The 26,987-nt window shown below is 53.8% G+C and overlaps 1 protein-coding gene and 1 pseudogene across 1 annotated transcript in view; both read left to right on the top strand.

Annotated features, from left to right (window-relative positions):
• Positions 1-4,446: 4,446 nt before the first annotated feature.
• LOC114204003 (voltage-dependent N-type calcium channel subunit alpha-1B-like) overlaps positions 4,447-26,987 on the top strand; it is a 28,724-nt gene continuing 6,183 nt past the window's right edge. The window contains exons 1-5 of the mRNA XM_088026874.1: positions 4,447-4,584; positions 20,146-20,254; positions 24,423-24,530; positions 25,036-25,148; positions 26,160-26,287. Of these exons, the coding sequence (XP_087883000.1) occupies positions 20,158-20,254; positions 24,423-24,530; positions 25,036-25,148; positions 26,160-26,287 (446 nt within the window). The 5' untranslated portion in view covers positions 4,447-4,584; positions 20,146-20,157. The remainder of the gene's footprint in view (positions 4,585-20,145; positions 20,255-24,422; positions 24,531-25,035; positions 25,149-26,159; positions 26,288-26,987) is intronic.
• Positions 9,088-15,020, top strand: LOC148163623 (histo-blood group ABO system transferase pseudogene; annotated as a pseudogene).

The following is a 26,987-nucleotide window of genomic DNA, read 5'->3' on the forward strand; positions in this document are numbered from 1 at the left end:
GAATGGCAAAACAGAAAAGTGGTAGCTCGGACTCCATGGGAGAATACATGTCTGAAGGGTATTTATGGTTAGTTTTTGGGCACAATTTTCCCATTTCACGAAAAGGTTAAACAAAAGATAATTGGGTAACGGTAACATATCTTTCATGGCAGCAAGGGATGAGGGTTAGGGTGATGGTGAGAATTTAGGTTTAGGGTTGGGTTTGGGGGGGTCAGGGACCAGGTACTAGGGCCATGCTTTAGGATTGGGGCCTAGGGGTGCCTGAGTGACTCGGTTAAGTGGCTGCCTTCGGCTCAGGCCATGATCCCGGGGTCCTGAGATTGAGCCTGGCGTCGGGCTCCCTACTCAGCGGAGAGCCTGCTTCTCCCTCTTCTTCTGCCTGCCGCTCTGCCTACTTGTGCTCTCTATCTCTCTGTCAAGGAAATAAATAAAACCTTAAAAAAAAAAAAAGGATTGGCGCCTTGGCTCAGGGTCAGAATCTAGGGCCAGGGTGAGGGCTAGAGATCAGAAGTAAGGGCCCAGGGTTTAGGGAGAAAGTTAGGGGTAGTGTTTGGGATCAGACTGGTTGCTGGTTGTTTTAGCCCATCTGGACTGCTAAGGCAAAACTATTGCATTTTGGGTGGCTTACAAACAGAAAATTTCTCATAGTTGCTGAGGCTGGAAGTCTGAGAGGGTGCTGACATGATCGGGTGAGGGCCCTCTTTGTAGTGGCATGCTCCTCATATTTTCACATGTAGGGAATGGCTTAGGGTCTTTTATAGGGGGAGTAATCCCATTCACAAGCTAATCACCTCCCAAAGGCATCCTGGTCTAACACCATCACATCCGGCATTAGGATTCCAACATGTGGATTTGGGGGGAAACAAACATTCAGACCATAGCACTGGGCCTTTTTTATCTTTTACTTCTTCCATGGGCTCTATTTCAATTGCAATTTACAAATTATAGCACTGAATAATCAGAACCCTGAATTTCAGGAATTCACTGGATGTGCCCTGAGGGGCTAAACTGTGAGTGGGGTGTGTCCTGTGCTGCAGCCTAGTGGACAGTAGGGTACTCTCTACCCTGGCTCTCTGACCTGAGGGAGAGCATGCATATCCTGGCCTCAGAGTCAGGCCCACACCTCGATGAGGATATGAGTGGGCTTGAGGATACCCCTGCAGCTTTGGGACAATTTGGGGCAGTGAGGACAAAGCTAGGAGATGGCTTCTGTTGGCATCCCCAATGAACTTTAGTTTAGAACAGCCCTCCCTAGTGTCCTCCTAAAACCTAATAAAAGCTGAGCTTCACTTTTTCTCTTCAAATGTTCCTGTGGTTTGCCATAGCTCACTTGTCCCAGATTGTAATTCTTCTGCTATTCCCAAATAAACTCATTTTATTGCTAACGTAACTGGTATTTTACCTTTACACTGATAGTTTTTATGTGGAACTGTCTGTATGCATATTAAGCTAAAGAGTTTATACAGGTGTCTCTAATCTGATCCATTGTCACATAGATACCGTAATCTCCCTTTGCTCATCCGGAACTTACCTCTCTAACAGTGATGAACTGGGCTCCTACCATTTATCATTTACTTAATTCATTGCTCCATTTCATATTACAGACATAATTGCTTCAGCACCATTGGCTACTACCATCATGGGAAAGAACTTTATAAAATAGAGTCCACTGTTTATATGACTTCAGTCTACACGTTCCATTCATTTCCGAACCTGGTGCCCCACCACCTACAGTGAGTTTTTCCATACATTTCTAATACAGTTAGATTATTTGTCACATTCTGCATTCCATCCTGTGACAATCCCACATCCTAAATAATTCAATTTGAATAATTATGATGTACTCCTCAGGCTAAAAAAAATCTCTGCGTTTTGACAAATGCATGGTGGCAGGTATTCATCACTAAAATATCATATGGAATACCTCAAACCCTAACCCCATGATCCGTTTATCATCTCTGTAGTTTTGCCTTTTCCAGAATGTCCTATAAATAGTTCCATATAGTGTGTAGTCTCTTCAGACTGGATTCTTTTACTTAGCAAGATACGTGTAAGATTCATCCATTTCTTTGTAGGGGTTGATGTTTCATTCCTTTCTACTGCTGAATAGTATTGCATTGCATATATAGGTGACTAAAAATAATTTTTCCTTTACTCTTCTAGGTTCTTGGCTGAGACCACTTCTAAAAATGAAAGATGAACAGGAGAAAAATGAAGTTTAATAACATGTATACAACTTGTGTACATGGGAGATACTCAGGAAAACTGATTAGCTCCCTGAAATGGCCCAAGTAATCACTTTAAATACCATCTTCAGCTAACGACAAAGGTTTTGGGTGGTGAGAAGTCCAGTTAAGGGAGGTTATCAGACCAAGGACAGCATATAAGGATAAGGTTGTTGTGCAGGTTTAAGTTCAGGCCTTGTCCACTAATAAGAGTTTCTTGAGATTTAGTCATCCTTCCATTTCTGGTGCAGAGAGGGAGATACCCTTACAGATGGAGATTTCTTTTATAAATGTAAATTTTGCTTAGTACAGGACAACTTCTACTTGGTTTTCAGAGTCTCCTTTGCTGTTTCTTTTTCTTTCTTTCTCTTTCTTTCTTTTTCTTTCTTTCTTTCTTTCTTTCTTTCTTTCTTTCTTTCTTTCTTTCTTTCTTTCTTTCTTTCTTTCTTTCTTTCTTTCTTTCTTTCTTTCTTTCTTCTTTCTTTTCTTCCTTTCCTTTCTTTTAAGATTTTTTTATTTATTTGTCAGAGAGAGAGTGCACACGTGCCCTGGGATCATGACCTGAGCTGAAGTCAGCCGCTTATCTGACTGAGCCACCCAGGCGCCCCTGTCTGCTTTCTTAATATTAATCAGGCCCAAGTAATTCTTGTGCCAAAGAGCCATATTCTGAAGTGGAGTATTCTGCTTCCTTCACGTGGATGCACCACAGTTTGATTATGGATTCCTCTGTTGAAGGACATCCTGATTTCTTTAGGATTTTAGCCATTATGAATAGAGCTGCTATGTATAGCTGAATGCGAGTTTTTGTTTGGAAACAGTTTTCCAAATCAGTTATCTAAACAGCTAAAGTGTGATGATGGTTGGATCCGAAGGTGAGACTTGTTTAGCTTTGAGGAAAAAAATGTCAAACTGTCTTTGTTAACTTTAAAAATGAAATTGACAATTATTTTACCAGCAAAAATGGGTTTATTTGGGAATAGTTGAGAATTTCAATCCAGGACAAGCAAGCTTAGACAAAACAAAAGGCAAGTACACTGAACAAGGCAGAGGATTATTGCTCTTTTAGAGAGGAAAGCGGGAAGTTGGGAGGGGCTGTCATAAACCGAAAGTCCACTGGAGTAAACTGGGGGCTCAAAGTGTAGTGCCTTCTTATTGGCTGAGCTGTTGCCTGGGAGGAGGAAACCTTTCTTCTTCCTTCTGGGATAGTAAAATGGTACATACTGGGCAAGGTCTATGTCTTCCTGTTGGGTCTGCAATTGATGTAGAGTGGTAGGTGTGAGACCCTCCCTGATGGAACCTTCCCAGACTCCATTTTAGTGAGGTTTCCCTTTACTAATTTTCACTTCCAAAGTGCCTGTATATGCATTCCCCCAGTGAAGGAGATCTCCTCTCATTCCATATCCTCCAACAATTGATACTGTCATTTATTTATTTATTTATTTATTTATTTATTTATTTATTTATTTATTTATTTTTGGAGTTTAGCAGTTAATAGGTGTGTACAATTTGTAATTTCCTAATGGTAGATGATGGAGAGCATATTTTTGTATGCTTATTTACTATCCGTATATCTTCTTAGGCCAAATGTCTGTTCAGATTTTTACCCATTTTCCTTGAGGTTGTATGTTTTCTGTTTGTTGAAGTCTGAGAGTTTTCTGAGAGTTCTTTGTATATTTTGAATACAAATCCATTACCAGATGTGTAGTTTTGCAAATATTTTCTCCCAGGATGTGGGCTTGTCTTTTGGTTCTCTGAGCAAGGTCTTTCACAGAGTAGTTTTAATTTTATAAAGTTCATGTTATCAGCTTTTTTCTTTTGTGGACTGGTTTTGGCGTTGTGTTAAAACTCATCACCACACCCAAGGTCATGCAGATTTTATATTTTCTTTTTGATATTTCAGTAGTTTTGCCCTTTAAATTTATCTGCAATTTTTAGTGAATTTTGGTGTCAGTTGTAAAGTTTGTGCCTATATTTCATTGCATTGCATTGTATGGCATACTGTTTCCAAATAATTGTTCCTTAAGTATTTCTGGAGAAGTCAGGGGTTACTGGGCTCCGTTTCAGTTTGAAATTCCAAAAGTTAACGGATTCAGTCCGACTGGAGGAAGCCCAGTGAGTTCTGCACTCTGCCCCCACCGCCCGCAGGGGGCGCCCGGGCCCTGCTCCCAGACCCGAGGGAGGCACGCTCTGTCAGCCGGCCTCCTTTCCGCCTGCACTGACAGGTGTTCCGCCTCCTCAGGACCCGCTGTGGAGGCCGTGGGGCCATGTCCATGCTGACAGAACCCGCTGCGGACGATGTGGGTCCGCGTCCACACCGACAGGAGCCCAGTCTCCTCAGGACCCACCCCCGGAGGAGGAGGTGAGGAGAAGCCGCCCGAGCGGGGACTGCTGAGGGGGTGCGTGCGCACAGGCCGCCGCGGAGGAAGGGCGCGCTGTGTAGACGGTGGGGCGGCCGTGGGGTCCCGCGGGGCCGTGCGCCGGGCGGCCGGGGCTCCCCTCTCCGGGCTCGGATCCGCTCTGGGGTCCGCGCGTCCGTGTCCACGCGCACCCGGCTTCGGTTCCTGGGGCTGCTCCCGCGGTCTGCGGTCCGGGAGCCGCCGCCGAGTTGTTCGTGCCCCCGGGCCCCGGCCCCGCGGGCTCCTCCCCGCGTCCGCACCGCGTCAGGGCTGTCGGTTCCGTCCGGGAAGTTCGGTGGCGCGGCGCGGACTCCGCGGGCGGCCGGGGGGGGTAGGCGAGTTCGCGGCGTCCGCTCTCCCCTGAGCGCGGGGGGTCTGCCCGTCTCCGGGTGTCACCTCGACGCCTGAGGGGGTGTCTGCCCGTCTCCGGGTGTCACCTCGACGCCTGAGGGCGCTGTCTGCCCGTCTCCGGGTGTCACCTCGACGCCTGAAGGGGGTGTCTGCCCGTCTCCGGGTGTCACCTCGACGCCTGAGGGCGCTGTCTGCCCGTCTCCGTGTGTCACCTCGACGCCTGTGGAGGGTGTCTGCCCGTCTCCGGGTGTCACCTCGACGCCTGAAGGGGGTGTCAGCCCGTCTCCGTGTGTCACCTCGACGCCTGAGGGGGGTGTCTGCCCGTCTCCGTGTGTCACCTCGACGCCTGAGGGCGCTGTCTGCCCGTCTCCGTGTGTCACCTCGACGCCTGAGGGCGCTGTCTGCCCGTCTCCGGGTGTCACCTCGACGCCTGAAGGGGGTGTCTGCCCGTCTCCGTGTGTCACCTCGACGCCTGAGGGCGCTGTCTGCCCGTCTCCGGGTGTCACCTCGACGCCTGAGGGGGGTGTCTGCCCGTCTCCGTGTGTCACCTCGACGCCTGTGGGGGGTGTCTGCCCGTCTCCGTGTGTCACCTCGACGCCTGTGGGGGGGTCTGCCCGTCTCCGTGTGTCACCTCGACGCCTGAGGGGGGTGTCTGCCCGTCTCCGTGTGTCACCTCGACGCCTGTGGGGGGTGTCTGCCCGTCTCCGGGTGTCACCTCGACGCCTGAGGGCGCTGTCTCTCGGGGTCAGAGAACAGGTCTGTCAGCGGTCAGTGTGTGGTGCAGAAGGAGGAGGAAGCGGGCAGCGCTGTTCCGACGGGAAGTCCGCCGGAGAGAAGCAGGCTTCGCGGTGACGGCGGCTTGCCCCCCTGAGCTGCAGGGAGCGTGGAGTTCCTGGAGGAGCGGACACCTGCGTCTTCCCCTTTGGGGCCTGTGACTGATGGGCGCCTCCTGTGGAGGCTTCCGACCCCGGGCCTGTGACTGACGGCCGTTCCCGTCACTGACCCTGAGCGGCGGGCTCCCCGCTCCGGCCTCCCTGCTGGCGTCCCCAGTCCACGTTCCTGAGGTGCCGGTCTTGCATTTTCACAGTTCTAACCAGGTTTTGGGGGAGGGTTGTGGAAAATGGGAATTCCAGATCCCACTGCTTCTGCTGCACCCGAGACACGGGGGCTGCTGATTGAATCCTCCCGCGAGTCTCTCGCTACCACGTGGCCTCCTTCAAGGGCCGGTGGGCTCTCCGCGGTGGGGGAACCGGGTCTGGGAGGGCGCGGCCTCCGTCACAGTCTGGTGTCGTCTCTGCTTCCGTGACCTGGTGCCGCCGTGGCGGTTTGAGGAGTCGTGGACTCTGCGGTGATTTCAAAGCGCGGTCAACCTGTCACCGCAGCGCAAATACGCTTTATCTCCACACTCAGACCCCGGCTGTCGTCTCCTTACCACATTTACCACTGCACGCGGGGTGCTTCAGGGCGTGTTACCCCCGACGGGGACACTGTCCCGCGGAACCACCACAGAACCCTGACTGAGGAAATCATCGCGGTGCCCACGTTATAACCCAGACCACGGGCCCACTTCCGCTGTCGCCACCTGCCCCACGGGCTGACGCGTCCTTTCCATTCGGATCCAGTTTTCTTTTTCTGGAACTGCTCCCGACACTTTCCCTTATTCGCACAACCCTTAGGGACTGAAGGAGCACAGATGGCCCCAATTGGAGTGGCCTTTTCTGTCTGGCTTCTGTCAGTGGGGCTGTTTTCAGTGGCCGTCCCCGTTGTGGCCTGCATCGGTCCCTCATTCCCGTGTTCACTGGGACTAAACATAGTCACAGTGACCCCTCAGAACGTGTCCGGTGCGCAGTTCCCGGCCGTAGCTGGGGTCCCACGGGGGCACGTCGTTCTCCAGAACTTCTTCCGTCTCCCCGAGGGCGGCTCTGTCTGCGGGAGACCCCAGCTCCCCGTCCCCCTTCCCCTCGGCCCCTGCAGCCACATTCTACTGTGTGTCTCAGGACACTTCATGTAAGTGGGACCACAGGGCGTCTGTCCTTCTGTGACTGGCTGATGTCGCTCAGCGTGATGACTTCCCGCTTCATGCATGGTGTCGCCTGTGTCAGAGCCCCCTTCGTTTTTAAGGCTTTTTGGATGATTCATTGCTAGTGTATACAAATAAGAGAGATTTTTGTGTATTGATATTTTGTCCTGTAACTGTGCTGAATTAGGTAACTGGCTGTAATCATTCTTTGTTGATTCTTTAGGAAGCTCCATATAAGATGATGTCATCCCTGGTCTCTGAATAGACAGAGTTCTAGCGTTTCCTTTCACATGTGGATGCCTTCTTTCTTGGCTTATCCTTCTGGGTAGAACTTTCAGTCCAATATTGAGCAACAGGTGAAAACCAGCAACCTGTCCTTGTTCCTGATTTCAGAGTAGAGCTGTCCATCTTCAGACTTGAGCATGGTGTTTGCTAGAGATTTAATGAGAAAATTACTCCTTATTCCTGATTTCATGAGTATTTATATCAGCAACAGACATTGGACTTTGGTTAGAACATTTTCTACATGAATTAATATGACCACATGTTTTTATTTAAAAATTCATTGTGCTCTATAACATTGCTTGTTTCCCTCTATTGAAGAACTTTGAGGTGTTTGTGCAGAGCCACTTGCTTAGGGTGCGCAGTCTATTTATGAGCTCTTGGTTTTGCAATTCTTCTGATCTGGCTTCTTACATCTATTTTAAGAAAGGTACAGGAATGTATTTTGCTGATTTTGTGGGGTTGGTAATAGTGGTTAGGGCTAGGGTTAGGAGTTAGGGATTAGGGTTAGGGTTAGGGTCTCCCTGTCCTCTGCTGCACAGAACCCATTCTCCTCTGGTAACTAGAGTGATATTTTCAGAACATAACCTTTGGGCCTCTCTGTGGTCTGCTCCCCTCCTGCCCGTCCTCTCCAGCCTCACCTCTTCCACCACGGCCCACCCTTCTGTGGGCCACCCAAGTGTGTGGTCGTCCCACATGTGCCCTGGGCCTGACTACAAGCCTTTGCTTTTGCTGTGCCCTCTGCCAGGATCACTCTTCTATCCCCTGCTTCATATCTGGCTTGTTCCCCCATTGGCTGGGTCTGGACTTGCCCTCTGGTGACCTGACTCATGTTGAGTGTGCTTATCCCCTATTTAAATGTAGTGCCCGCCTTCCCTATGTGAGCGATTTACTAACCTGCTGGGTATGGGGCAGGCACAGGGAAGTAGCCTTAGCGTCTGCACAAAAACATCAGTCTCAGAGGGGCTCAGCACACTTGCTGATAATGGGGGAGCTGCTGTCCTCACAGGGGGGAGCAGGTAGTACCCTTAAAGGGGGACCAGCCATGGGACGTGGCTGGACAAGACTTCCAACCTTTTGGGGCCAGGGAGATGTAGACGTGGACCTGGAAGCTTACACCCTTGGATTCGAGCCTGGGGCCTAAGCAAGCCTCCTCTTCTTCCTGGTGTCGTCTTTTGCTTTCCCTGTCCACGGGCTGGACCTGATTCCTGATTTGGCAGAGTTTGAGGGTGACCCCTCCTAGGAATACCAGTGGCTTACTGAGCACCTTGTCAGCAGGATGCCCAGTAGCCTTCCAGGGAGGACCCTACAGGAAGTGGAGACAGGTCTGCGGGGGCCAGCGGCAGCCCACTCAAAGCAAAGTGGGACAGGTGGCCGGCCCTGCTGATTCTAGCTGCTCTGTAAGACATAGAAATGAGGGCTGTGCCCAAAGGTGCTTCCTTCCTGGAAGGTGGGGACGGGATCTGCAGGGGGGGCGGCCAGTGGAGGGCACCTGCAGGGTTTGCCCAGGAGCTCAGCACAGGGCGAGTGTTCCTGGCTCCAGCATGCTTACTGTGGGGCTGCATGGGTTTCCAGCCTCCAAAGCCTCAGGCTCCCCTTTGGAAGATGGGGTGCTGATGGCCCCCATCTCTGGGAGCAGACATTAGGGAGGTCCTGCTGGCGGATTCACTCAAGAAGGTCAGGAGGTGGCTGTTGCTTAAAGCAGCCCGGGGCCTGCCCCCTTGACGAAGGTGCACACGTCCATGGCCCCCAACTCTGGTGTCCTGCTGCCAGCCTCTGGCAGTGACCCTCTGCCTGCCCTGTCCACTGCCCCTGTGGATACGTGGTCTTCCTGGAGCTGTTCCTGCAGACGGCAGAGAAGCACTTCATGGTGGGGCACAGGGTCACCTACTAGGTTTTCACCAATCAGCTGGCTGCCGGGCCCCGTGTGCCACTCTGGGAGGGCCGGAGGGTGGTGGTCCTCAAGGTCTGCGGCGTTCTGCACTGGCAAGATGTGTCCATGCGGCACAGAGCGATGATCGGCCGCTTCCGCGAGCAGCGCTTCCTCTGACGTGGAAGACCTCGTGTTCGTGGACGTGGATGTGGGAATGAAGTTCTGGGACCATGTGGGCATGGAGATCCTGTGCACCCTCTTTGGCACCCCACACCCCGGTTTCTACTGGGCAGCCCATGAGGACTTTAGCTACGCGTGCTGGCCACAGTCCCAGACCCACATCCCCAGCGACCAGGGCAACTTTTACTACATGGGGGCCTTTATGGGGGATTGGTGGTGGAGGTTCCCCGACTGACCTCGGCCTGTCACCAGGCGATGGGTCAACTGGGCCAGTGGGATTGAGGCCATGTGGCCCGTTAAGAGCCACCCGAACAGGTACCTGCTGGACCACAGGCCCACCAAGGTGCTGTCCCCAGAGGACCTGTGGGACCCCCGGCTGCTGGGCTGGCCCCCCCATCATTCCCCAGGTCATGAAGAAGCTGAGATCCATGGCTGTGCCCAAGAATCACCAGGACACCCAGAACTCATGAGGGGCTGTCCCCGGAGGAGCTATGGGATCCGCGGCTATTGGGCTGTCCCCTGAAGGACCTGTGGGACCCGCGGCTGCTGGGCTGGCCTCTGTCATGAAGAAGCTGAGATTCGGGCCATGCCCAAGAATCACCAGGACACACAGAACTCATGAGGGGCTGCCCCCAGAGCCCATGCAGGACCCTCCCCTCGAGGACCTGTGGGACCCGCGGCTGCTGGGCTGTCCCCTGGAGGATCTGTGGGACCCGAGGCTGCTGGGCTGGCCCCCCATCATTCCCTGGGTCATGAAGAAGCTGAGATTTGTGGCTGTGCCCAAGAATCACCAGGACATCTGGAACTCACGAGGGGCTGCCCCCCTCTCCATCAGGGGGTGCTGCCTTGAGCGGAGCCGTCAGAGCAGATTCCTACTTCTGTCCCCTTGAGGGAAACTGTGGAGCCCAGCACTGCTTGCATGGGCATGCCAATGCCCCAGCCACCCCTCTGCTCCCCTCACCTTCCTCCTCAGCCTGAAGATGATCCCAGCCAGTCTGCAGCTTTGAAGACCTGTTCAGTCCGGATGCCAGGCACATACCCCGGGGGCCTCGGGCCTCACCTATACCCCATCTGTCCACGTCAGGTGCCTGCCCCCCTCCCCCAGCTGACCACCTGCACCTCCCACAGGTGTCCCCATCTCAGGAGAGTGAAACACCAAGTCCAGACCCTTGGAGTCCTCTGGGACTTCTTGTGTGCTACCAACTCTCCCAGCAGTGAAGTGGCTACTGGAGGACATTCAATGTCCAAAACATTTAAAGGCATACGTGAGTCTCTGCTGCCTAAGGCAATGGATAACAGTTGGGGCAAATAGAAACCAGGCAGAATCACCGGAAGAAAAGCTGAGGAATGAGGAGCTTTAGGGAAGAAGGGTCTGGAAGCTCTGACTGCCCCTACCTGACCTTCAGATGCTCCTCAGTTACTCCTGTGCCTCTGGTATCTTCCTGGAACCCTGACATGGCTGTTTTCAGACAGCTCGTCCAGCAGTACCCTCAATTTCTGGGAGGTGGATTTGCTGGAATCCGCAGTGTGTCCTGCTGCCCCACCGGGATCACTTTTTGAAGGTGCATCGTCCGGGCCATCTGAGGAGCCAAGACTGTGGGTCTGTGACCTGGAGGGATTCTGAGCAGAACTGGTGGGATGGGAGGGCTGCAAGGCCCAGAGGCAGGTTTCCAGAAAGCTGTCTGGGGACCCCGGCATCCTACCATTTTTGAATCAAAGCCCTGAGATCTTTAAAATGCCAGCAATGTTACAGCATGGGCCAGAAAAGCAAATGTCTCTGTGCACCCAACCCCACCTAAACTATTGGCCATTTCTTGTCACTTGAGCTGAGGTCAAAGGATTGGGAGTCGGGGCTTGAGGAGGGTCCTGGGCCAGACTTTGTATTTGGGGGACAAAGGCCATCCAGACAAGCTTGTGCTGAGCCTGAGGAGGGGGTCTGTGTGGAGACCCCAGCTGCAGGCACTGCTGTCCACGGATGCCCCCTCAGCCTGCCCCAGTGCACCTGCTGCTGGGGGAGAGCCTATCCCCTCCTCTCTGCCTGAGGGCTCTCTCCTGCACCAGGTGCCTCCTCCCCTGCCGGCCACTGCCATCCTGCACCCCAGGAGGGTGGCTACCCCGAGTTCCTCTAGCTGCTGGGGAAGCACCTGCCCCCTCCTCTCTGCCTGAGGGTTCTCTCCTGCATCAGGTGCACCTCCTCTCCTGCCAGTCACTGTCAGCCTAGAGCCTCGGAGGGTGGCTACCCTGACACCCTCCAGCCCTGGGGACAGAGCTGCTGTGGGTGAGATGCGGTCTCCCAGCAGGCCTGAGAGCCAAGTCCCCACAGGGCTCACTCTCCTCCTGCAGGCTCACTGTGACATGTCCTCCCTCAGTCTCCCTGGGCCCAAGTCTTCCTCTGCTCGCGGAACATCCTTGACCCAGGCTCCACACGCTGGGACTGGGAGCAGGTCATCTGGACCTTCTGGACTCTCGCTTCCATGCCCGTGACATGGGTACAGTCCGGCCTCACAGACTGCTCAGAGGAGACCCAGCACAGGAAGATGCAGGCCACTGCAAGGGAGATGCCAAGTGACCCCAGAGGGAGCACACAGTCCTTGCAAAAAGCACCGGACTCACAGGACCCAGCGTGGGATGTGGGCGTCAGGCCAGGGGGCACAGGGAGTCCTGGTGGGGGTGGCCCTGGCGGGGAGGCCACGGAAGGGTCCCAGAAGAGGCAGGAGACAAGGAAGACGACAGGACAGAGCTTCCCAAGGAGGTTGATGGAAGGATCAGAGAATCGCAGAGACCCTTGGGAAAACCAGAGGCCCTGGAGATGTTGGCTGAAACGTGTCATTTGGTCAGAAAAGTTGGGTCACGTGCTCGCTTCGGCAGCACATATACTAGAAAAGTTGGGTCACAACACCCCAGTCGACACTGGATGATTTACTCTTTGTTGGTTCTAGGAATCAGTAGGTACCTTCCATTAGAACTCACATCGCATGAAGTCTAGGATATACTTACTTTTCATCACTTTTCAGGACTAGATTTTTCTAGAGGAAGTGCTAAGCATGGGTCTCTCCATTCTTTGTGCAACTGGCCGGTGTTTTCAGGAGCAGATTCCTGGTGCTCATCACCAGTGCTAGCCCTGAGGACTGCCCCCATCACCTCCCACAGTGGACGTGACCATGTGGTTTGGGGGGCGCTCACTGATGAAGCCCCAGTGCTCAATACACAGCAGGGACCCCAGATCCTCTGCTGAATGAGGGAGGAAGGAGGGAGGGAGGGAGGGAGGGAGGGGGAGGGAGGGTTGGAGGTGGGGAATGAATGAGGGAGAGAATGAATGAGGGAGGGAGTAAAACCACAGAAGCTGGGTCCATAAGTCAGGAGTCCTTATTTGGGGTGAGGTCCGAGGGCATCACAGCCCGGGCCCTGGATGGTGGCTCAGGGCACGTCCATCTGTCCTCCCAGTGCTGACCTTCCTTCTGCTTGGACCCGCTGTCATCCTGGATCCTCTCCCCCTCCTCCTCAAACAATTCTCAATGTTCCCAGGGGCAGGGTGGCAGGAGGGGTGGGTCTCAGGAGGGGCTTCCCAGATCCTGTGCCCCGGATGACACTGGGACAGTAGCTGCAGGGCATTCTGTCATGAGAACTGGGACCGTGGATCCCATCCATCTCCTTGGGCATTAGTGCTGTTCCATTCCCTGCTCTCTCCAGCACTGCTGTGATGAACACTCCTGACAATACATGTGTGAAAAACCGAGGCAGAGTTTCCGGGGCTGAGTCCGAGGCTGAGGATGGGTGCACCTGTGGCCTGGGATGGGTGCTGCTCACTGTTCTCCCAGACAGGGGTGCCCGTCACCCTTCTCTCCAGGGGACCTCTACTTCCTCATGTTCTCCCCAGGGCTGCTGGCCCCCAGACCAGACACCTGCCAGTCTGAGGGTGACCAGCGCTGCCTCCATAGGGTTTCCTTTGCCGGAGGCCTTCCCCAGGAGCTCCCGCATCTCTGACACATATTCCCTGCGTGCCTATCCTTCCGCCTTGGACTTGTGTGTGTTTGGTCTCCATCCCGGTGGAACCCAGTGACTTGGAGCGTGGTTTGGACCAGAGTCAGGTGAACCCTTTCTTTGGCCTTGGGTTGTGAGCAATGCTTTTGCCCTTTGTGGTGTGTCTTCCAGCTTTCTGCATTTCCCTGGTTTCTGTGTGGGTCACAGGAGGAACCAGCCCTGTCCTGTCTGGGGTCAGGCTGTGGTGTCCCAGCAGGACCAGGGGTCTCGGCCCTGAGATTGTGCCCATAATTCCTAAAGTGGCCTCTGTGATAACATCTGATCAGTAATCCATCAGAGATTTCAATATCAAATAAGGGAAATTTTCTAACAGATGCAGAAGAAAACGAATCCCCTTTGAAAATAGGTGGGCAGACACAAAGGCCCCTACTGCGTGATTCCACTTACAGAAACATCCAGAACAGGTAAAAGAACAGGGAGAGAAAGCAGCTTAGGGGTTGCCGGGGTCTGGGCTGGGGGAGAAATGGGCAGGGAGGGTTTCTGGTTTGGGGACCCTTATGGGGAAGGAGATATTCTGCAGCAATGTTCTGGGGTGTGGTGGCACAGCGTTGGGCATGTACTTAGTGCTCATGACATGTTCAATTGAAAACAAGTAATTTTATTTAAAACAAATAATAAACAGTATATAGGACATGGAAGGATATAATAACAGTTAATATGTACCAGAGAGAAAGAACACAGGGGGAGGGGATGAAACAATCGGGCGGGGTCTCGGGTTCAGGCGATGGAACTACGGGTGATTGTACAAGGAGCTCTCCCTGCAGGGCTGTGGGCTCTGGATGTGGCTGTGGGAGCCCTGCAGGAGCAGGAGTAGGGGCAGGGCTCAGGATAGGGGCAGGGACAGGGGCAGGGACAGAGGTAAGAGCAGGGGCAGGGGCAAGGGGAGGGACAGGGTCAGCAGTAGTGGCAGGTGCAGGATCCAGGGCAGGAGCAGGGACAGGATCTGGGTCAGGGGCAGGAATGGGACCACTGGCAGGGGCAGGGGAAGGGGCGAAGGAAGCACGTGCTCTCGGGATGCTGAGTCGAACGGGACTGTGGGAGAACAGAGGAGCCATAGTGTGAGCCCGGGGTGTTTGAGGAGGGAGAAACCCCATCTGGCCGGTGAGTCAGAGGAGGTGGCATTTGAGCCAAACGGAAGAGGGCAGGATGGATTGAGCTCCAGAGAAGAGGTTGGGGCCGGGGCTGAAGGGAAGGGGGTCTGATTGTGTCTGATGGAGAAGAGAACGCATTGCAAAGGGGCTGGAAGGGCGGCTGGGACAGGTTGAGAAGGTCTTGAAATTTGGGATAAACAAGGAGCTTTGACTTTGCTTTACAGACAGCGAGGACAGTTTTTTGCATTGCAGTGACAGTATGGTGCCCCCACTTTCCATCTGGTGCCGTGTGAGGGATTCGATGGTGGAAGAGAGAAGATGAGCCAGAGAACAGGCTGTGAATTGGGTTGGGTGATTATTGGGGCTGGGGGCTTCACCATGCTTCCAGACCCTTCGTCATGATCCTTTAGGTCCAGTGAGGTAGCAAGCACCTTGGGTGAGGCCAAAGTGGGGCTTCCTCTTTCTTCCCTCTTTTGCAGAAATGACTTGGAGCTGACTGGACAGGAAAGAGAAACGTCGGTGTTGGCCAGGGTGCCCACCCTGGGACTAGGGGGTCCTTAGCCGGGCCAGCAGACTCCAGGAGATGCAGGAGGTAGAGACGGTCAGGAGAGCCAGGCGTGGGGTCTCCAGAACTCAGGGAGCGAGAGCAGGGGCTGCCAGAGAGGGTGGGCGAACAAGACCCCGGGGGGAGGCGGACCAGTGGTTGCAGTGCGTGCACAGTGGGGGCTTGCGACAGGGGCCAGCACTGGTTCTGTATGGTGTGCCTCCTGCCCGCGTCAGGCTCTGGAAATGGTCTTGGGATTGCCCTGCCTCCCGGGGCTTTCTGAGCCCCAGGATTCCCTGCAGGGAGCTGCCCGTCCAGCCGCCCGGCTCCTCTTCCTGTCGCAGGCTGGGTGGGCGGGCGGGACGGGCTCATCGTGTCTTGGTTGCCATAACCTGTGACATTTCCTTTCCACTTGCCCGGTTCATTGTAAGGATACGTACAGTTTGTTGCGTTGTATTGCGCCACCCGTCGGCTTAGGGAAGAACTGCCCTCGTAGGTTGGCCTACAAGGTTTGCAACTCAGAGCCTCCATGGGACATACCCTTCCCTGCCCGAAATGCAAACACAGCGCACACTCCCTGCCTGGTTTGGGAATGAGGACACCTCACCTCTCTTTCCTCCTGCCCTGCCCCGCCCCGCCCCCCAACCTCCTGGACGCTCTGGTGCCCCATCTGATCTCCCGACCCCTCCCGCTGGCTGGGGAGAGGCAGCCTTCTGAGGCGGTGCACACGAAGCTTGCTGGCTGGGCCTGGAGGGCAGGGGTCGGCTGCTGGGTGGGAGCTGGGGGCCAGGCCCTGCCTGTGCCCGAGGAAGCAGCTGTCTTTCCCGGCTTTGCCTCCAGGCTCTGCAGGGTGGGCTAATGGTCAGACAGGCTGGAGGCCAAGGGCCCCAGAGGAGGAGCGCATGGGCACAAGCAGGCCAGGAGGAGCGGCCCCTCCCAGTCTGAAGAGCCTGACAACCGAGGGGCTTCTGGTCCCCGAGGGAGGCGAGGACAGAGGCAGTGGAGGCCCAAAGACGGGCCCTCCTGCTTCACCTCTGGATCGATCCACTCAGCCAAGGCTGGGAACCCTGAGAGGAGGGCCAGGCCCTGGGGCAGCTGTGCCTGCCAGGAAAAAGCTGTTACCTTTCTCTCCTGGGTGGCCTGAACCCGACCTCGTCTCTGGGACCCCAAGCAGGTCCCATAGGCAGGTGTCCCCAGGGGTGGAGGTGAGGCTGCAGGCCTGGTGGCCTGTCTACCTCGGAAGACAGTCATCGGCCCCCAGACACCTCCCTGGATCTGCAGCCTTGTCCCGTGTGTTGGGGCCAGCCCTGTCCCTGGTGTGGACAGGAGGGTGCAAGAGTGGCTCCAAGCCACACCCCACCCCAGCTGCCCACCACGCCCCTGCCCCCTCCACCCCCCCATCTCCCATTTCCTGCCCAGCCCTGACTCCCAGCAGCAGCCCCGCCCTGGGCGGCCTAGGGTGTCTCTGGGCTTGGAGCAGGACTCACCGGTCAAGTTTGTCTCTAGAGCCTCGGGGCTCCCCCAGCTCTAGTTTTCTGGCTTGTTGTAGAGTTTTCTCCACTTCTTTAGCCTCTAGGCTAACTTGGAAGCAAATTGAGCGTGACGGAAAGGTATGATTCTGCCGTGGTTCTCGGGCCGGCCTCATCAGTCACGTAATTCTGTCTGCCGGCTCTCCCGGCATGGTGAAGCAGCTCTTCTGATTTGGCATTATCTGTGGTTTCTAAAAGTGTAAAATCAGAAGTTGACAACCCAAAGCCGCCCCGATGCAGCCCTTCCTCATCCCTCCATGTTCATTAGCTCAGATGTCACCCCTGCCCGCTGCCCTGCGTGGGGCTGGAGTGTGGAGGTGAGGCTGGGAGGGGCAAGGAGGGGATCGGGTCAAGCAGAGAAGTCCCTCATTTTACATATTTTGACTTTTGGCGTGTAATCGGACGCTGGTTAACTGGATCTGTTTTCTTGTCTGCTTCCTCCCCCCGGCCCCCTCCCGCCGCACCCCTTCCTGTGGACCCCACCCTGCCTCTGCCTCCCTGGGCCGGGTCTCCAGCGGGCGCATCAGTTACAATGACATGTTTGAGATGCTGAAACACATGTCCCCACCCCTGGGGCTGGGGGAGAAATGCCGTGCCCGAGTTGCATACAAGGTAGACCCCGACCCTGCACCCCGAGGCTGGCTGTGCTGGGGCTGGTCTCCCGTCTCCTCTCGGGGCTTGTCCGTCTGTCTGTCTGCCGCTCTGCTGTCTCACTGTTTCTTCCTTTTCTCTGCTCCAACCATGTCCTCTACCTTCCCAGACAGAGGGACACAGATACCATGATGGTGTCTGCACCTGCCCCTTGTGCCCGCAGGTCTGCCCCCTTGAGAGCCCCTGAGAGGCTCAGGAAGACGGAGCCAGAGCCCTCCACCTGCCTTTTTTCCTTTCCTTCTCTTTCCCAGAAATGAGGGGACAGACCACCTTTCAGACAGAAGCTGTTTTTGTTCCGGGCTCAGGACCGCACTCAGCTTCTCTGTCCCATAAGCACCTGATGAGGGTGGAGGTATCCAGCCCTTTGGGTCTGAGCCTGGGGTAATAGGGGCCTGCAGGGCCTCTGGCACTTCTGAGGAACCCCCACTCAGCTCCGCACATGCAGAACTTCCCCAGGTCTGGGCTGCTGTCAGCCTGGGGAGGCAGCATCCCCAGGGCTTTGTAAGTTCCACAGCGGGAAGGAGGCACTGTGGCATTAAGAAGGAAAAGATGCCAGGGAGAGGCGTTCTGCTGTCATTCCTGGGGCTTCAGAGACTGCTGCAGGGTAAGGACAGGTAGTCCCACGCCCCCTCCCTCCATCGCTGAGGAGCCCAGGAGGCTGAGCGGCAAGGAGGGGGTAAACTGAAGGACATCTCCAGACCTCCCTCCTTGGGGGGCGAGCAGGTCACATGGCCCAGCCCCAAGCCTGCTCCCACCTGCCCCATGTGCCCTTTGGTGTGTAGGCACCTCCCATCCCTCCAGCACCACCCCCCACCCATCACCCCGCACCGAGAGCCCTCCTGCAGCTCCCATTGCTCCCAGAAAACAGAGCCAGCCTGAATCGTGCGGCTCCACCAGCATGTGTCTGGAGCCTCTCTGCCACCGCCCTCTCTCTGAGCGAGCTTCCCAGCAGAGCTTTCCTCTCTCTGGTTCTGTCCGTGCTGTCTGTCTCTGTGCTCTCAATCTGGGCCTCCCTCTGTCACCTGGCTCAGCACAGCCTTTGGAAGCTAAGTGGCTCCTTCAGGCCATCGGCAGATGCCTCTGCTGTCCTCCTCAGCCCTCCCCTGCCTGGCATGCATGTTGCACCTACCTGAGGCCTGCATGCAAGACTGTAGCTTTGTTCCCAAGAAGGAGAGTTCTGTCCACACTGATACCTGGGGCCAGGCTGGGCATGCAGGGCTCTGATGGGCTAGCCTTTAGGGCCCCTCCCCAGCTGTGCTGGCCAGTTCCAAGGTTCTGGTCATGAATAGACCAGGGGAGGCCTCAGGGTGGGTAGGAATGGATGGGCTTGGGGAGCTGGGGAGGGTCCAGGAGATGCTCAGAGTGCTATGACCAGGAGGTCCTAGGCCCAGGGCAGAGATGCCTGTCTGTTTACCCTGGCCTTGTCCTGCTGCTGCTTCCTGAGATCCCTGCCCTTCTAGGGCCTGGACAGGCAGAGGAGAGCCTCTGGTGAAGGTGCCCTGGACAGAGCTCTCTTCTCTTGGAAATCACCTGCTTGCTCCTCCTTCAGGCTGGTACCCAACTCTCTGACTTCCCTGGAGAGGAATCCCTCTGCCTCTCCTCCTGCCATCGGTGCTGGTCTACAGGGACGCTGTGCTCTGGAAAGCCGATTTTCCTGGTGTGCATCACAAAGGTGATGTGTGAGGTCCTGGGACCGCGATTGGATGTGCCAGGTGGGGCTTTGCCAGCATTCAGGGGGGCAGAGTCTGGGCTCGTGTCTCTAGCCACCCAGTCTCTACTAGGCCGAGGATTGGATCTAGGGCCCAGACACTGGGGGCTGGGCTGGGGTCCCTCCCTAGAGGGGAAGAGAGGCTGCTGTGTCATGGGATGTGGGCTTGGCAGAGGACAGGCACAACCCGGGGAGGGGCCCTGTGCCCCCTTCTCTAGCTCTGTCTTATGGTAGATGACAAGAGAGCGGTGAGAGAAGACAGGTGGGTCACGGTGCCCCTAGGGCTCTACCTGGTCAGCTAGATGACCTTCCAGGCTGAGACCGTGCCAGACACACCAAGGGTACTTTTCTTCCTGGACATCACCTAAGTTCTCAGAGCCTCAGGCTCTGGGCAGCTGCTGGCTATACCCGGAGGTCTGTGGTACAGACATACATCTGTCTCCCGCTGTTCTGTCCTTGAAAAATGAGGAGAGGAAAGGGGCTGTTCACCTGATGGGGAAACAGGGAGCAAAGCAGCAGGGCACTGACCCCAGTCTGGTCCGAAGTACTTTTACTCCTGTGCAATGGCCCTGAGCCTCTCCCCACCAGCCTCCACGCTGGCCCTGTGCAGTACCATCTGTTCTGGGTCCTTCTGACTGGAAGGTGCTGGCTGCCTCTTCCAGGCCCCCTGGCTGGGTGGTGAGAGGCAGAAGCCTTCCTGGGGTGAAGGGATGCCTCCCTGGGAGTGGGAGCTCAGAGCTGTGCTCTTGGCTAACCCGCCCCTTGTCCAGTGCTCCAGGCTGCCGGTGGAGGAGATGACGTTGGGCAGAGCTGTAAGGACAGGGGTCTTCCCTCCTGTCTGTGGGCCATCCCAGGGTGCCTCAGCCTCTGTTCTGCAGCCCAGATCCCTCCCTCTTCAGCCCAGGCCCCACGCCCCTTATTCCAGCCTTGGGCAGGGGTCCTTCTGGCTAAGCATGTGCCTGTTCTTTCAGAGGGATCCAGGCTTCTGCCTTGGTGCTATGCTACAGTCTTTACCTGGACTTTATTTTTCCGCAGCTAGGAGAAGGAGGGACTGCTCCAATGGGGGGGGGGGGCGGTGGTCCAAGGGTGAGTGCGAATGCTGGCAAAACTCCCAGCCACCCAACTTTGCCTGGGCGCCTGCAGAAGCCACCCCCAGGAGGTGAAGCCCAGCCTCTAGGGGCCTCCAGCACCTTGTAGTCCTGTGGTGGAGGGACCCTGGTAGGCCTGGCCCTGACCTGCTCCCCTTGTCTCTAGCTCCTGGTTCGCATGAACATGCCCATCTCCAATGAGGACATGACCGTCCACTTCACGTCCACGCTGATGGCCCTCATTCGGACTGCACTGGAGATCGAGCTGGCTCCAGGTGAGCAAGGCAGCATCTGGGGAGGGCACCAAGCCAGGACCGGGCGGTCTCACTCCAGAGCCACCCCCAGGTGGGTGTGCAGGGAAGGGGTGTGAGGAGGCTTGTCTGGAGGCAAGTGCCTCTGTTGGGCACTGACCTCATCCCCTGATAACCGCCCTGCCTTTGAGCCTTGTAATGATCCCATTTTCATGTGCGGGAGCTGAGGTGCAGGTTAAATGACCTGTCCAGGTTACCCAGAGCATGTGACGGCAGAACATAGGTGCACATGAGGTAGCACCCTTCCAGGGTGCAGCGTCTGTGTGCCTTCTGTCCACTCCCCGTAGTGACCCCGGGCCCTGTCAGGTCCTCTCCTGAGCTAACTGATAGGACTGCATAGCCTGTGCCAAATCTAGGAGAGAATAAACCTCCAGTGTATCCTTTCCACCTTCACCCTCCTGTGAAAATTAGAAAAATTAGAGCCACCAGAAGGGATCTGCACTGTCTCTGCCCCCACACCACCCTCCTGGCCGCACTCGAGCCCTTGAGCTCAGCCATTTCGTTTGTAGCGGATGAGTCAAGGCCAGTCCCGTACCCTGCCCCCCTTGCCCTCTAGGTCCCGTTCTCATCATCTACCCACAGATGTCATGCCAGAAATTCTGCACCCTGCTTCTTGCCCTGTCAGTTTTTTCCTCCCTATTGGATTCTTTGTATCAACATATAAACAAGCTATGATCTCTCCCATCTTTAAAAGGTTTTCTGCTCCCTCCATTGGCTTCCCTATGTTTATTCTTCCCCTCCTCGCGACCACCCCTTGAGAGACTGGTCTGTATTGTCTGTCTGGTCTCTCTTGTTCGGTCTGCAGGTGGGTTTCCACTGCAATGCTGCTGGAGCCGCTCTTGCTGAGCTGTTCGGCGACCTCCGTGTGCTCGGTATTGGAAAGGAAGAAATAAAACTGCCTGTATTCACAACTGACATGATTATCTATGGAGAAAATCTGAAAGACTCTAAGAAAAAGTGAATAAAATGGTGGCATCTACGGGCCAAGGAATGCCAAGGATGGCTGGGAGCCACCAACATCTAGAAACGGGCAAGGAAGAATTCTTCACTAGAACATTTGGAGGAGGCACGGTCATGCTGGACACCTTGATTTTGAGCTTCTGGCCTCCAGAACTGAGATAATAAATTTCTGTTGTTTTAAGCCATTAAAAAAAGGAACTAAAACCATCCCCAAGTATAGAGCAAGGTCACAGGATACAAGGTCAGTGTGCAAGAAGCAAATGTATTTCTATGTATTAGCAATTAACAATTGAAATGGGAAAAAGTTCCATTAAAATCACACCAAAAACATGAAGTACTTCTTTGTTGTTGGATAACTCTAAAAAGTATATATGTGAGATCTCTATGTTGCAAATTTCAAAACATTGAAAGAAGCAAAGAAGATCTAAAAATTAAGCACTGCATCATCTTCATGCATTGGAAGATTCCATATTGTCATGATGTCAATTCTTCCCACATTCATCGATAGAATAAATGTTCACCCAATCAAAATCCCAACAGGTTTTTAGGTAGAAATGTACAAACAAATTCTAAAATGTATCTAGAAAAGCAAAAGAACTTGAATAACAAACAGTTTTGAAAAGAGAACAAAGAAAACTTACTCTACCTGAATCAAAGACTTTCTATAAAGCACGTCAATTGAGGTGTATCGTGTTGGTGACAGGACAGAGACATGGGTCAGTGGAACACAATAGAGACTCATACTTACATTGCCAATGGATTTTTGATGAAGTAAAGGCAATTAATGAAGAAAAGATAATTTTTTCAACAAATGGTACTTGAAAAATTTAGACAACTATCCAGAAAAGGGAAAAATCTTGACATTTAGTGTCTTAGTCTGCTAGGGCTGCCAATGACAAAGAACCACAACTGAGTGGCTTAAACACAGAAATTTATTTCTCACAGCCTGGAGGCTGAAAGTCCAAATCAAGGTGCCAGGAAGGTAAGTTTCATTCCTGGGCCTGTTCTCCTGGTTTGTAGGGTGGTCACCTTCTCACTGTGTGCTCACATGGTCTTTCCCTGAGTGCATACAGAGAGTGAATGAATTTTCTGGTGTCTCTTCTCATAAGGACACTAACTCTCTGGGTCAGGGTCCCACCCTTCTGACCTCATTTCACCTAATTGCCTCCTTCTCGGCCTTATACAGTCACAATGAGGGTTCCGGCTTCAGCATGTGAACGGGGGCAGCACACAATTCAGTCCATAGCACATACCTTTTACCTCCTACAAAAATTAACTTGAAATTGATCATAGACATAAATGTAAAATGTAAAATTATAAAACCTCTAGAAGGAAACACAGGAGAGAGATTTTGGCAATTTTGAGTTTGGCAAAGATTTTTGAAGACACAAAAAGCACGAGCCATAAAAGAAAAATTGAGAAATTGAACTTTATCAACATTAAAAACTTTTGCTCTTCAAAAAGACATTTAAGAAAATGAAAAGACAAAGCTAAAGCATTGGTGAAGATATTTTTGAACCATGTATCTGATATAGGATCAGTTTCCAGAATAGATAAAGGTCTGTCACAACTCAGTAATAAGAAAATAAACAACCTAATAAAAATGGGTAAAGGATTCGAATAGACATGTCACCAAAAAATATCTATGGAAGGCAAATAAACACCTATAAAGATGCTCAATATCATTAATCATTAGAGAAATCCAAAATGAAGTCTACGGCCATACCACCCTGAACGCGCCCGATCTCGTCTGATCTCGGAAGCTAAGCAGGGTCGGGCCTGGTTCGTACTTGGATGGGAGAAATCCAAAATGAAGCCATAGTAAGATAACACTACATGGTTATTAATACGACTAAAGTACTTTTCTAAATGACAATATTAAGTCCTGGTGAGAATGCATAATATGGAATTCTTGTGATCCTAGTTTGGCAGTTCCTTACCGTACGGCCCAGCCAGCCCACTCCCAAGTGGGAAGAAAAGAAAACATACATCTGCACAAAAACCTATATGCAAATGTTCACAGCTTTATTTCATAATCTCCTCAAAATGTAAGCAACTCAAATGCTCACAACTGGTGAATGGATAAACAAATTGGGGTCTATCCATACCACAAGGTAGTACTCCGCAATCAAAAGAAACAGGCTACTTATACACTCAACAACGTGGACTGAATCTCAAAGGCACCACGCTGAGTGGAGAAGTCCTACTCAAAAGCCAATACACCCGATGACGTTGTTTGTGTGGCATTCTGGAGAAGGCAAAACAGACCGAGACAGAAAACACACTAGGGATGGGACGGGGTGAGAGGAGGCCAAGGGGTCAGCTACAAAGGGAGCACAGAGGGACTTTGGCAGTGGGGCCATATACCATGACTCGATTGTGGGGGTGGATGTGTGGCTTTATGGATTTACCAAAGTTCATAGAATGGGATAACTGAAAAGGGTGGATTTCATTGTATGTACATTATACCATAGTAAACCTGATGCTAAAAAAAGGTCAGAGTATTTTATCCCTCTGCTTATCACGCTCTGCTGCTTCCTATCTCAACATCTGCTCCCTGCAGCCTGTCACCCCCACCCCCCGCTCAGTGAGCCTTGCCTTCCTGGCTGGTTGTGTGACACACCGAGGCCTTTGCACCCCCTGGTCCTTTTCTGCCTTCGGGGTCTTACACACACACCACCTTCTCATGAGACCTTTCCTGACTACCCTGTCCAAAATTTCAGCCCTCCTAATATTTCTCATCCTTCCCTACTTAAGCTTTTTCTGCACCCAACACACTAGGTTTTGAACTTACTGCCACTTTATTGTTGAGTCAAGCCACATGGTGCCACAAAGGCGGCTCCTTTGCTTTTGTTCCATCACCTAGAATAGTCCCTGGCACGGGAGGGTGCTCTCTTGATAGTTTTGAATGGCTGGATGAACAGCTGGACCGCCACCATATCCCTTCTCCACTCCCAGGGCCCACGCACACAGGCCTCTGTGTCTGCACGTGCCCATCAGGGACGCTCCGACAGCCGCCGTGGCCGTGCTTCTCCCCGCTCTGCCCTTTCTCCTGGCACGGTCCTTGCCCCATTTCCCCTCACACCACACCTCTCCCTGCCGGCTCCCCCAGGGGGCCCGTGAGACAGCTCCTAACATCTCTCTTCCCCTCCACACCCTTGTCCTGCCCCAGCCGGCACCAAGCAGCATCAGTGTGATGCAGAGTTGAGGAAGGAGATTTCCTCTGTGTGGGCCAATCTGCCCCAGAAGACCCTGGATTTACTGGTGCCACCCCATAAACGTAAGTGAGGGCAAGAAATTCTCCTTGTTCACCCCTCTTTTGTGTCCCACCCAGAGGCAGAGCCAGGAGGCCTGGGCCAGGGTGACCTCGTCAATAGTCTAGACTTAGTTTCCACCTGCAGGGAGAACGGTCTTAACCAGTGGGTGCATAGGGACTGTGGGAAGGGATTCCCTGGGCTTTATTCTGTTGACCACAGTCACCCACGTTCCTGGTGGGGGTGTATACTTAAAAAAATCCAGAGAACAGCAGGGAGACTCCTACAGTTAGAGATGAGGTGCTTAAAGATTAAACCCCACATCCACTTCACTGGGAGGAGATGGAGGGCCCTGTGGAGAGTCAGTACAGCTCCAGAGGACACGTGCTCAGTGTCCACAGATGCAACTTCGGCCAAGCCCTGTGCCCTTCCCTGAGCATGTCCAGGAGTCCCTGTGGTGGAGGCTGTTCCCTTGCCCCCCTACCTCCCCTTCCTCCTCCACACCCCACCCTCTGTTTTCTCTCCCTCCAGCCGATGAGATGACCGTAGGAAAGGTGTACGCAGCTCTGATGATATTTGACTTCTACAAACAGAACAAGACCCACAGAGACCAGATTCAGCAGGCCACGGGAGGCCTGTCCCAGGTACCGAGTTCCAGGATTTCCAAGAAGTAAACCTCAGACTCTGGCACCCGTCAGTTGTTTTGACGGCAGAGGAAACCCACATCCTTCCTGGGGATTGCACAGCGGGAAAAGGAAGATGAGAGGTTCCTACTGTAGCCTCACTCTCCGGCCCCAAAGTCAGAAACCCCATACAGCCTGAGTGCTTTCCAACAGCTGGTCTCTTGCTGGTACTGGGGGCCCCCTGACATGGAGACCTAGTGTTCAGGAGCAGTAGACAAGAGGCTGAGGACATGTTCCCTGGAGATCCCACTGTTTTAAGTGTTAGAAGAAAGAAGTTTGAAGAATATTTGAGGAGGTTGTTTGGGGAGGTTCGAGGAGAACCTGATTACCGTGCACATTGGCAGGGACCGGAGAGATTCAAACTGATGGGTCCAGGGTCATGATTTCTTCCACTCATGACTCTGACTGGGCTGGTTTGGGGCCCCATCTTCCTGACGTCATCCTTCAAAGATAACAACTTTCCCACACAGCCAAACCATCAGTGACCATACGTAGACTCTGTCTAGAAAGTTGCCTGGTGTTCGGAGCTTACAGGGACATTCACCCATCATGGGATGGGAAGTATCTGATGCCCACACCACATCCCCCGTTCCCCTGTCTGTTGCAGACACCCATCAGTGCCCCCCCCCGCCGCCCCCCAAGCCCTGAAATGTCCTTAGAATTCTGCTCAGTCCAGGGCTCATGCAGCCTCTACCCATCAATCCAAGTTGATGATGAGATGAAACCTTTTACCATTTTTAATTGGATGAGGTCCCCAGATTTTGTAGGTAGGGATACTGAAGCTCCAAGAAGTGAAATGACTTTCCTGATGTCACTCACAGGCCAGGTTGGGAGTAAGCCCCCGCCTACCTCCTGTGTAGGGCTGGGGCAGGGCAGAAGGAGCACCAACCCATGCTGTGGGGTCAGGCCAGCTTTCTGGCACACCTGTCTGTGCCCTTAGAGCTCTTCCTCTTCCCTGCGTCCCTTCTACAGATGGGCCCTGTGTCCCTGTTCCACCCTCTGAAGGCCACGCTGGAGCAGACACAGCCGGCTGTGCTCCGAGGAGCCCGGGTTTTCCTTCGGCAGAAGAGCTCTGCGTCCCTCAGCAACGGCAGGGCCGTGTGAGTACCTGGCCAGGGTGTGAGGTGCACGGAGGAGGCAGGACTCCTGGTTTCTCCCCCTCCCAGAGGGGCTCCCTGTAGGCTGTGCTGCAGGACATGGAGCCCTCAGGTCCCATCACCACTTTGGGAGACTGGCCTCTCTGTTCCACCCCGTGCCCACCTCCCCCCAAATGGTTCCCCGCGGATGCTGCCTGAAAGCTAGTCCAGGCGGGCTGCTGGAGCGGTCCATGGTGGACTCCAAAGCTAATTCCCAAAACGTTACATGGGTGCCTCTGATGGCACTGAGGTCAGTGGATTTAGACAGTCGGTGGTTCCCACTCTCACCTCCCATTGTGCGTGCCCATTTCCCTTTCCGGTGAGGGGCCTCTGCCTCCGCTTCCTCACTGCCCGTTGAAAATGATTTGTTTTGACCCCATTCTGTTGACGGCCTGTGTGTGTCTAGTCTTCCTAACTCCTCTAAGACATTTTTCCTCAGATCTCCACTCCAGTAGTGATTTCTGAAGCAATTGTATTTTGTAGACAAATTGGTAACGTCCTTGTTACCTAACCCCTAACTCTTGCCACAATAATTCTTGGTAATGAACCACCCAAAACCAAGTGTTGCGAACTAACAGTCACCTACCTGTCTTGCACCGTGTGTCGCTGGGGGGTGGTAGCAGGCAGGGGATGGGGGATGAGATAAGGATTGGGGTGAGACAGG

Source organism: Eumetopias jubatus, unplaced genomic scaffold (assembly GCF_037043125.1).
Source record: "Eumetopias jubatus isolate StellerSeaLion01/CBP00866 unplaced genomic scaffold, mEumJub1_p1.0 scaffold_9, whole genome shotgun sequence".
In the NCBI taxonomy this organism is placed as follows: domain Eukaryota; kingdom Metazoa; phylum Chordata; class Mammalia; order Carnivora; family Otariidae; genus Eumetopias; species Eumetopias jubatus.